This window comes from Phalangium opilio, unplaced genomic scaffold (assembly GCF_054372755.1).
Source record: "Phalangium opilio isolate 3A_F unplaced genomic scaffold, DU_Popi_V2 ptg000329l_1, whole genome shotgun sequence".
NCBI classification, from domain to species: domain Eukaryota; kingdom Metazoa; phylum Arthropoda; class Arachnida; order Opiliones; family Phalangiidae; genus Phalangium; species Phalangium opilio.
The window spans coordinates 7200565-7212047 of record NW_028324226.1 but is presented as its reverse complement, the minus strand read 5'-3'; the positions used below and the strand labels follow the sequence as shown (position 1 = coordinate 7212047).

General features: G+C 38.8%; 2 protein-coding genes across 11 annotated transcripts in view; one reads left to right on the top strand and one right to left on the bottom strand.

Moving 5' to 3' along the window:
* LOC149610608 (potassium voltage-gated channel protein Shaw-like) overlaps positions 1-11483 on the top strand; it is a 519915-nt gene that overhangs the window by 390899 nt on the left and 117533 nt on the right. The gene's annotated exons all lie outside the window — the stretch shown is intronic.
* On the bottom strand, positions 1386-10779 carry LOC149610615 (uncharacterized). Of its 5 annotated transcripts, none has more exons than XM_089859352.1 (4): positions 10643-10779; positions 9856-9974; positions 9357-9517; positions 1386-3449 (listed from the first exon to the last, which is right to left on the bottom strand). In XM_089859352.1, exon 4 carries the CDS (start codon positions 3184-3186, stop codon positions 1513-1515), a length of 1674 nt encoding a protein of 557 aa, XP_089715478.1. In that variant the 5' UTR covers positions 3187-3449; positions 9357-9517; positions 9856-9974; positions 10643-10779; the 3' UTR covers positions 1386-1512. The 5 variants fall into 5 exon arrangements, with proteins under 5 accessions (XP_089715478.1, XP_089715477.1, XP_089715476.1 ...); XM_089859351.1 differs by having other exon boundaries at positions 9376-9517; XM_089859350.1 differs by lacking the exon at positions 9357-9517.

The window sequence follows — 11483 nt, the reverse complement described above, 5'->3', positions numbered from 1 at the left end:
GAAAAACTGCATCCGATATATTTGGGGTCAAAGGTCACCGCATACAATATCTATGGAGAAATTCAATTGATATTTTTTCGCTTGAAGTTCAGAACGCAAACAAATTTTATATATATATAAACAAACCATTTCATTGGTTATTTTTGTGTGTCCAAAAGCTTAGTATTTTAAAACTGATTACAAATAAATGGTAAATACGTAGCCTATTTATATGTGAGTGGCGCATGCGTGCTTTACCTACCATAATTATACGTTTGGCAATCCGTGTATGATTGAAATTGTCACGTGGTTTGCAGGGAAGAGAATACTGATCTATTATTTCATTTGCGTTTCGTATTCTCGAAAGAATTGAATATCTTCTGATATCGAGCGAAAAAAAGAATCAACCTAGCGGACAATTTATTTTGAGCCGACTTTTTCGAAAAGGTTGATGTAAACCGAGAAAGAGCAATCAAGCGCCTTTCTTATTACAATATCTTTTTATTACGGACGATAGTTCTCCTCAAAACATCGGAATCCAACAGGGGAATTCCGTAGCAAGACAATTATTGAACTGACTCAAAATAACGCAAATTAGTCTTCGACTGAAAAACCAGTTAAATGATTGATTTCAAATTCTAATTAACAAATAGCGCCACAGCCTGTAAGGGCACTTTTTTTACTTATCCGGGCCGGCCGCCATTTTAAAAATAATGGGGCAAGTTGAACCCTAAAAGTTGTCTACAGGATATAGTTAAACCGGTATTAGTGTAATTGGTTGAAACACGCGGACGATATTCCATTAAAGGGAGGGTGAAGTAGAAAAACAAGTGATTTTTTATCGATTCTTCTACTAATTATAAGACCAGTCTGTATAGTGAAGCATCAAAACTGCTTCTGCGTGATTTTAAAATTCAAATTAGGTTCAGATTTTATGGATAATTCGAAATAAGGACTTCCAACAAATCACAACGCCCTGCCTTTTTGTTAACAAAATTCTCGTTGCACGCTCCATGTCTCGCGCCACGATTGTCACGTCGCGCGCAATTTCTTTGAAATGTCGTGATAAATTTCATTCGATACGGAACGTGCCACGAGAATTTTGTTAACAAAAAGGTAGGGCGTCACGCGATTGGTTGGAAGTCCTTATTTAAAATTATCCTTAAAATCTGAACCTAATATGAATTTTAAAATCATTTAGGAAATGTTTCCTGAATGTTTCACTATGCAGACTGGTCTTATAATTAGTAGAAGAATCGATAAAAAAGTCATTTTATTTTCCACTTCACCCTCCCTTTAAGGAGAAATTTTAACTTTTATGGCCACCATTTCTTAAGATAGCCGTGGTTTTATTTTCCTTAAGACGATGATTCTAAGCGCAACTAGGAAGATTTTAACACAATTCATCAATTGGAGTAACTTTATTTGAAAACAAAGTAAAAAACACTCGCGAATTGTTGAAATAAAATGATAGCAATGAAATTGCAACGATTACTCAAATGGAAAACAGACATAACAGTAGATTAAAATGAATTAAATGAGGGGATTCAAATTAACTTTAACAGCCTCGTAAACATAAGGTGGTTCTTTCATTCTAACGTAATAACATCCAAGATAATTCCCCGAATCTTCCAATTTTGTCAAAATAATGGAACACGGTTTGTTGATAAACCGAGCGTCTTGGTCAACAGCGTCATTGTTGTGAAAACCAAACTCATTCTTCAGGTGATCAATTGGTTCTTCCCATTTTACACTTGATTCCCGCCTCGATGCTTCAGACTCTGGGCCGTAAATCGCTTCGTTAGCTGAAAGAGGCATTGCAGCTTCGTTTTCCAATTTGACACAATTTATGTCAAACTCTGAACTGAAATTAGCACTCGATGCAGGTTCTGGTTCTTTCTTAATTTCTTCAGAGGTATTAAATTTACGCTTAGATGTGCAAGTATTCAAAGAAAGCCCTTGGTTGAAGTTAGAACCGATACGTTGTGAACGGGTACAATTGGACTCTCTCGTGTTACTGGGTTCATCGGGATCTGATTCAGAATGAATTTCCACTTCATTTGACTGATCAAAGTCATTAAGAGAATCATGGTTTATATTTGGTACACTTCGTTTTGGCTGCGAATTTCCTCGTTTGTCGTTTGATTTGAGTTTTAAAGGCAACACAAAGTCTGCAACATCAGTTGTTGATCTACTTTCTGACTGATCTTGGTTTGAATCTGACAAATTCGATTCCATGTTTCGCTGATTGGTTTTACCAGCGTGGCCTTTCGTGGAAATATGTTCATCCTTGCTGCTTCGACAAATATTTTCGTGGCAAATTAAAGAATCGCGACGATTGAAAACTTTTACACAAAATCGGCATTTCCGAATACACTTTGATTGAGAGTATTTGTTCTTCAGTTTTGACGCGACAGATTTCTTAATTTTTCGATTAGTTCCAGATTTTGATGAATGACGTCTAGCAATGTGAACTCTTAAATACTGCTTCAATTTGGCTGCAAAATCACAAAAAGGACACTTGAACGGACGCTCGTCTCTGTGAGTCGCGACATGTCTCTTTAAATTCTCTGGCGTTTTTCCACGATATTCACAAATATGGCATTTGAACGGACGCTCATCACTGTGACTGGTGAGATGTTTCTTTAAAACATACCGCCTTCGGGCACGAAACTCGCAAAGATCGCATTTGAAAGTACGCTCATCACTGTGAGTCGTGGCATGTTTCTTTAAATCGTCTGGCCTTCTGGCACGATATTCGCAAATACCGCATTTGAATGGACGCTCATCGCTGTGAGTCGCCACATGTCTCCTTAAATCTTCTGGCCTTCGGGCACGATATTCACAAATATCGCATTTGAATGGACGCTCATCACTGTGGGTCAAAACATGTTTCTTTAAATCGTCTGGCCTTCTGGCACGATAATCACAAATATCGCATTTGAATGGACGCTCATCACTGTGAGTAGCGACATGCTGCTTTAAATCTTTGCGTGTTCGGCCACTGTAATCGCAAATATCGCATTTGAATGGACGCTCATCACTGTGAGCCGCGACATGCCGCTTTAAATTCCCGCGTTTTCGGGTGCGGTAATCGCAAATATCGCATTTGAATGGACGCTCATCACTGTGAGTAGCGACATGCTGCTTTAAATTCCCGCGAGTTCGGGAACGAAATTCACAAACTTTGCATTTGAATGGAAGCATTGAAATGGAATAGAATTTTCTTTAAATAGATGTTGCATTTAAATGGTTCAAAGGTAAGGCGCCTTATTTTATAGTCATATCTGTTGGAAATATCTCATGGTACTTGTAACACTTGCAATATTTTTATGCTTCGTGTTTAAATAAATGCACGTTCAAATATCTTTTTGTCGAAATCTCGATAGTATTGTGAGTTTTTCGTCAAGTCAGTTTTTTTCGTCCCATATCAATTGAACTGTTTATACTGAGCGAGATTGTCATTCAAGCTGAAATAATAATTTTCTTTAAGCTGATGGATTTCATGACTTGTGAGAGGCAATAACTCGGGTTTTGTTCTTGCTATTTTATTTAGTTTTAAATTTAATTTTTATCTTTATGCCAGAAGTGAAAACATACTTCGGGCAAACATCCGCCACTCGCCAACGGATTTTCTCTGATGGTTGTTCTCTTTTCTAATATAATTTAAAAGGTTCAAACTAGGGCATCATCAAGTAAACTTTTAATCTGACATTTAAAGGCGGGTATTTTGATTCAAAATAAGAGAAGTTCGTGGCTTGAATAAACCCTTTCATCTCAAAGATTATTTCACTTAAGTGATAGGTTTTTTCATGGCGTGTAATTAAAAAGTTAGAAAATGTAAAATGGCTGTTAGTTTTAGATTCATCAAAATTTTACACGATGATGCCCTAGTTTGAACCTCTTAAAGTATATTAGAAAAGAGCCCAACCATGGATAAAGAATGCGCGTGAGGAAATTAGTTTTCACGCTATAGGATCGGCAACTCCCTATCTCGAACCACAGCTTATTCTGTATATACTCTGTAACAACATCGGTTGCCAGCACGCGCAAAGCTAGGTCTCTATGTAATCTAGCTTTGCGCGTGCTGACAAGAGACAAAAAACTTCAGGCATCATGTTTAAATTAAATAAAATAGCCCTTACAGTTTGGACTTCATGTTGCCAGAAGTTTATGACTAAGAAGTCATTAACTTTTGATGTTGCCCAAGAAAAGCCATTTTAAATTAAAATAAACAAAACGATATGAAGACTGGGAGTTAATATACAGTGTGGAGATCAGACCAACCCCTTCCTTTGTGGACAACCCCCAACACTGCCAACGGATGACGTCACTATACTAATTATAGACCTCAAATACAGGGTGTAAATAAATGCGTTTTGAATTTCTGGAAGGTGTTGGTCTGATCTCGTCCACACTGTTTGGGCTTCACCTTAATTGCCGTGATCAGAAGTTAATGACTTTGTAACAGATCAAATCATACTCCCCTCTCTAGTTTATTATGTTTTGGTTGTTTACCCTCTATTAATTTTGACAGTTAGGCCTACTTAAAAATAATCTAGTTCCTAACCTTTTTTTGTTGACACTTTTAGGCCTACAGGAATTTTTTTGACCTATTTTGTTTTGCCCTTATCTCGCCGCCTGCACATGCGCATTCAGCTCTCCTAAATGATAAAAAGGGGGTGCAGACGACGGGACGAGGACAGTAGTTCATTTTTTTTGGCAGTGTGTTCACCGGGATTATTTGTTGCCTAGTCGGCTTAAATAAAAGTTGTTAATTTCCAAGTACTTTGAATTTATTCCTCTTAGTAGCCTTTTTGCTAGGATTTGTATGGAACTATGTCCTTAGCCGCCCTGGTAAGAAACGCTGCCCCTCTTTAAGTTTTATTAGTAGCCTGCAACTATTTCCCCCCTTCGAGGTCCTGTTTAAACAGGTTCTCTTTAACCTAGTTAAAGCTTGCACGAATCCGTTACAACTTCTTATCCTAGGAAGTATTGGACACTAAGGCTTTATATAGTATCCATCCCTGCTAGTCAAAATGGATCTTTCCTATTTTAGAGGCCGCCTTCGATAGTGGGAAATTTATATAGTAGGATAGTAGTAAAAATAGTAGTATTTTACCTAGAACCGAAAAGCTAAACCGATGAGGGAAAAAATACTATGGATAACTAAAATCTGACTAAAACGCTTTCATGTGGTTTTACTGTATATTTAATTTATGATTATTATTAGTGATTAATGCTAGCAAGGTAGAACTATACACGTTTAAGTGAGGGTAGTTCTGGAAATGCAGTGTAAAACTGCATACAAAGTAGGCCATTTGATCGACTTAAACGCAGTATGAAACTGCATTTCAAAGTTAGTCGTATGACCAATTAAAAACTTCTGGAAAAGGCAGAAAGTTTTCAATTTGTGTAAATGTATGGGGTATTAAATCGGTTTTGGAGGCCATAATATTCAAGCAGTAGATACAGACGTTTTTGTGAAATATAATAATCGCTTTTCACTAAGAGGTTTTCGAGAACCAGAACCGCGTTTAATATAATCTTCTCTACAATATTTCCAAAAAATAAAATCCATTTGGACTCTAAATGCGCTCAAAATAGATATAAATTATGTCACAAAAGCAACTTCCCGACACCTTGGCCTCTCATGCAGGTGTCTATAGTCTCTCTACTGGCCTCTCAAGTAGGCCACTACTGACGCCTAGTTGAGCGGCCAGTGTAATTGTACCCGTGGTTCCATTATGCTTGTTTATTCTCTACTGGTCTCTCAAGTAGGCCACTACTGACGCCTAATTGAGAGGCCAGTGTAATAGTCCATGGTTCCATTTTGCTTGTTTATTCTCCACTGGCCTCTCAAGTAGGCCACTACTGACGCCTAGTTGAGCGGCCCGTGTAATTGTACCCGTGGTTCCATTATGCTTGTTTATTCTCTACTGGCCTCTCAAGTAGGCCACTATTGACGCCTAGTTGAGCGGCCAGTGTAATAGTCCATGATTCCATTTTGCTTGTTTATTCTCTACTGGCCTCTCAAGTAAGCCACGATTGACGCCTAGTTGAGCGGCCCGTGTAATAGTCCATGGTTCCATTTTGCTTGATTATTCTCTACTGGCCTCTCAAGTAGGCCACTACTGACGCCTAGTTGAGCGGCCAGTGTAATTGTACCCGTGGTTCCATTATGCTTGTTTATTCTCTACTGGTCTCTCAAGTAGGCCACTACTGACGCCTAGTTGAGCGGCCAGTGTAATTGTACCCGTGGTTCCATTTTCTTTGTTTATTCTCTACTGGCCTCTCAAGTAGGCCACTACTGACGCCTAGTTGAGCGGCCAGTGTAATTGTACCCGTGGTTCCATTTTCTTTGTTTATTCTCTACTGGCCTCTCAAGTAGGCCACTACTGACGCCTAGTTGAGCGGCCAGTGTAATTGTACCCGTGGTTCCATTTTCTTTGTTTATTCTCTACTGGCCTCTCAAGTAGGCCACTACTGACGCCTAGTTGAGCGGCCAGTGTAATTGTACCCGTGGTTCCATTTTCTTTGTTTATTCTCTACTGGTCTCTCAAGTAGGCCACTACTGACGCCTAGTTGAGCGGCCAGTGTAATTGTACCCGTGGTTCCATTTTCTTTGTTTATTCTCTACTGGCCTCTCAAGTAGGCCACTACTGACGCCTAGTTGAGCGGCCAGTGTAATTGTACCCGTGGTTCCATTTTCTTTGTTTATTCTCTACTGGCCTCTCAAGTAGGCCACTACTGACGCCTAGTTGAGCGGCCAGTGTAATTGTACCCGTGGTTCCATTTTCTTTGTTTATTCTCTACTGGCCTCTCAAGTAGGCCACTACTGACGCCTAGTTGAGCGGCCAGTGTAATTGTACCCGTGGTTCCATTTTCTTTGTTTATTCTCTACTGGCCTCTCAAGTAGGCCACTACTGACACCTAGTTGAGCGGCCCGTGTAATAGTCCATGGTTCCATTTTGCTTGATTATTCTCTACTGGCCTCTCAAGTAGGCCACTACTGACGCCTAGTTGAGCGGCCCGTGTAATAGTCCATGGTTCCATTTTCTTTGTTTATTCTCTACTGGCCTCTCAAGTAGGCCACTACTGACACCTAGTTGAGCGGCCCGTGTAATAGTCCATGATTCCATTTAGCTTGTTTATTCTCTACTGGCCTCTCAAGTAGGCCACTACTGACGCCTAGTTGAGCGGCCAGTGTAATTGTACCCGTGGTTCCATTTTCTTTGTTTATTCTCTACTGGCCTCTCAAGTAGGCCACTACTGACGCCTAGTTGAGCGGCCAGTGTAATTGTACCCGTGGTTCCATTTTCTTTGTTTATTCTCTACTGGTCTCTCAAGTAGGCCACTACTGACGCCTAGTTGAGCGGCCAGTGTAATTGTACCCGTGGTTCCATTTTCTTTGTTTATTCTCTACTGGCCTCTCAAGTAGGCCACTACTGACGCCTAGTTGAGCGGCCAGTGTAATTGTACCCGTGGTTCCATTTTCTTTGTTTATTCTCTACTGGCCTCTCAAGTAGGCCACTACTGACGCCTAGTTGAGCGGCCAGTGTAATTGTACCCGTGGTTCCATTTTCTTTGTTTATTCTCTACTGGCCTCTCAAGTAGGCCACTACTGACGCCTAGTTGAGCGGCCAGTGTAATTGTACCCGTGGTTCCATTTTCTTTGTTTATTCTCTACTGGCCTCTCAAGTAGGCCACTACTGACGCCTAGTTGAGCGGCCAGTGTAATTGTACCCGTGGTTCCATTTTCTTTGTTTATTCTCTACTGGCCTCTCAAGTAGGCCACTACTGACACCTAGTTGAGCGGCCAGTGTAATAGTCCATGGTTCCATTTTGCTTGATTATTCTCTACTGGCCTCTCAAGTAGGCCACTACTGACGCCTAGTTGAGCGGCCCGTGTAATAGTCCATGGTTCCATTTTCTTTGTTTATTCTCTACTGGCCTCTCAAGTAGGCCACTACTGACACCTAGTTGAGCGGCCCGTGTAATAGTCCATGATTCCATTTAGCTTGTTTATTCTCTACTGGCCTCTCAAGTAGGCCACTACTGACGCCTAGTTGAGCGGCCCGTGTAATAGTCCAGCCTCTCAAGCAGGCCACTACAGACGCGAAGATGAGCGGGCCGACACCTGACCTAACCTAACCTAACCCAACCTAGCCTATACTTATCTAGTTTGAACGTTAGGACATATCTGCACTGGCCTCGCAATTAGGCCACTTAGGACACCTAGTTTAAAGGCCAATGTGAATGTGATACTTCCATTTCGTTTTTAATATTTATTCACGAACGGCAAAGTAGCCGACGATAAAAACATAGATAAGAGACCCATGTATTGTCCCTAGTTTAATTTTGCGTGTTTATTCTCTACTGGCCTCTCAAGTAGGCCACTACAAACGCTTAGTTCAGAGGCCCGTGTAATTGTCCACGGTTCCGTTTTGCATGTTTATTTTCTAATGGCCTCTCAAGTAGGCCACTACCAACGCCTACTTGAGAGGCCCGACATGAAATTTCACCCGCCTCGCCTAAACCAAACCAAACCTAACCTAACCTGGTCTAATCTCGTTTGAACGTAAGGGCATATCTGTACTGGCCTCGCGATTAGGTCTCTTAGGACCCCTAGTTAAAAGGCCAATGTATTATTCCAACATTTCGTTTTGCATGTTCATTCTGTATTGGCCTCGCAATTAGAACACTTTAAAACGCCTTGTTAAAAGGCCAGTGCATTACCCCGTTTAATTTTTCCTGTTTATTAACAAAAGGCTAAGTATGCGCCTCTTTACACGGAAAAAGACAGTAATATAGCAATATTTTGGAAAAGGCGGCAATTTACGGTTAGTCAGCAATATTTTGGTAAAGGCGGCAATTTATGGTTAGTCAGCAATATTTGGAAAAGGCGGAAATTTATGGTTAGTCAGCAATATTTTGGAAAAGGCAGCAATTTATGGTTAGTCGGCACAATGTAGCAATTCATACTATTTTCTCCATCATAGGTTTGGCTTTTCCATGTAGGGGGAATACTACTGTTTTTACTACCATCCTACTAAAAAATTTACCACTATGGAAAACGGCCTCTAAAATAGGAATGACCCGTCAAAATTGCCTATGGCAATCGTAAAAGAGGGTCGAAAGTTTCCTCCCCACTAGGAAAACTATCTAATCTACTGAAAAAAATCCCACGCCGAGAGGCTGTGGCACTCAAACTGTGGGGCGTGTTCAAAACTTCTTCAGCGCCAATCGTTGAAAAGCCGTCTGGCTAGAACTCTATGAAAATCCATTACAATCCGTGGGCCTAGGACCCCACGCTAGTTTGACCGGAATTTCTAGCAAACTCTATTAACAGCTTGTCACCGTTTCTGATTCGTTACCTCAAACCACAGGACACACCTTAAAGTTTCGTTACTTGCCCGCTGCTGGCGCTTAAATCAGCCTGCCAATTCAAAATGAGGGAAATGCCGTAGGTGGCGCGGTGATCGGGCCTAATAAGAAGTTGGCTAACAGAGATGGTTCCGGATATGGTTAGAAACTTCTGCCGTGATGCAAAAATAATTAAATCACACAACAGTTGTCTTTCCTGTACACATAGTTTACACGCAAGGAGGATTCATACGATTTGCACGAGGAGACCAGGCAACTTAGAGCTGAAAATAGCAGACGATTTTACGCTCTATGTCGCTTGGTGACCTGGTCTCCGTCCTCGTGTTAATAATGGTAACAATAACGTTCCATACCTGTAAACTATGTATAGGATTTGCAAACTGCAGGGTCCGATAAATTTAGTTAAAAAGTCAGACAAAGAGACAAGGCCATTAATCTCGGGGAATTTGATGAATATTTAGATTATAATATTCAAATAATCAAAAATACCTTGAATTTCAAGCTCTAAGATTAGATAACGTATGCATCCAACAGTGCAACACAAAAACAAAGTTGTTTTTCAGAGCAGAGTGCGAAGCAGACGACGCCCTACCGTAAAAAATTAAGAGCTGGAACGGAAAGAAGCAAATACGTTTTTGGACATTTAATCAGAAAAGAGAGGTTAAGAGACTTGATTTAAGTTGATTATGGTTAGGTTAGAATTAAGCATGGGCAAATACCAGTTTTTGACTGTCGAGACGAATATCGAATAGTGAAAAATTTTCTTATCGAATACCGAGACGAATAGTTGTTTGGGAACCGAATATCGAATAATTAGGCTTAACTTAAAATTGCCCTTATCGAATAGTTATCGAATAATCAGAAATAGAAGGATTAATTAAAATCAATTTAAATTATTTTTAGAATTTAGATGCGCTATTGAGTAGTAGCACTTCAGGCCTATTTTCCCATAGAAACTTATACATTAAAAAGTGTATCTGCCATTACTTTTTTAAAACATTTTTAGGGTTAATATTTTTGTTTTCTCGAATAGTTAATCGAATATTTAACGAATAGTTAATCGAATATTTAACGAATAGTTAATCGAATATTTAACGAATAGTTAATCGAATATTTAACGAATAGTAGGCCCGAATAGTAAAATTCACTATTCGATATTCGTTCGAATACCCGAAATGGGGCTTATCGAATATCGAGACGGTTATTCGTCTCGATATTCGATCGAGTTATTCGTGTTACTCGAGTATTCGCCCATGCTTAGTTAGAATGTCTGTACCTTTCAACTGTGTGAGCTAGGCTGCTAGCTAGTGAGCCTAGTGTGCTGTTTACATCCTTGTTCACATTATCCTTTATACCGTCCTTAATAATTTATTTTCTTCTTCGACCCTTGAAGGCTAGGAGTAATAAGCCATAGTTAAATTATATTAAAGTGAATTAATTAGATAAAATAATTGTATTATTTACTAAATTATATTAAAGTGAATTAATTAGATAAAATAATTGTATTATTTACTAAATTATATTAAAGTGAATTAATTAGATAAAATAATTGTATTATTTACTAAATTATATTAAAGTGAATTAATTCGATTAAATAAGGGAATTTTTTAAAATTATATTAATGTGAATTAATTACATTAAATAACTGCATTATTTACTAAATTATTTTCAAGTGAATTATATAAATTAAATAAATATAATTTAGTATATAATGCAGTTAAGTGAATTATATTAAATAACTGCTTAATTTACTAAATTATATTAACACGAATTAAATTAACCGCATTATTTACTAAATTATATTAACGCGAATTAAATTAACCGCATTTTTACTAAATTATATTAACGCGAATTAAATTAACCGCATTATTTACTAAATTATATTAACGCGAATTAAATTAACCGCATTATTTTCGAAATTATACTAACGTGGATTGAATAAATTTAAATAATTGCATTATTTACTAAATTATAGATTTAGAGATCCAGCGTTCAGGATAGAAATAAGCACATAAAACGTAGTATAATCCTTTCATTACGTGAAGAGTATTTGATCACTATTTACTTGACCAATGACACGAATGCATTTCGATCTAATGTGAGATGAATTTGCCAAC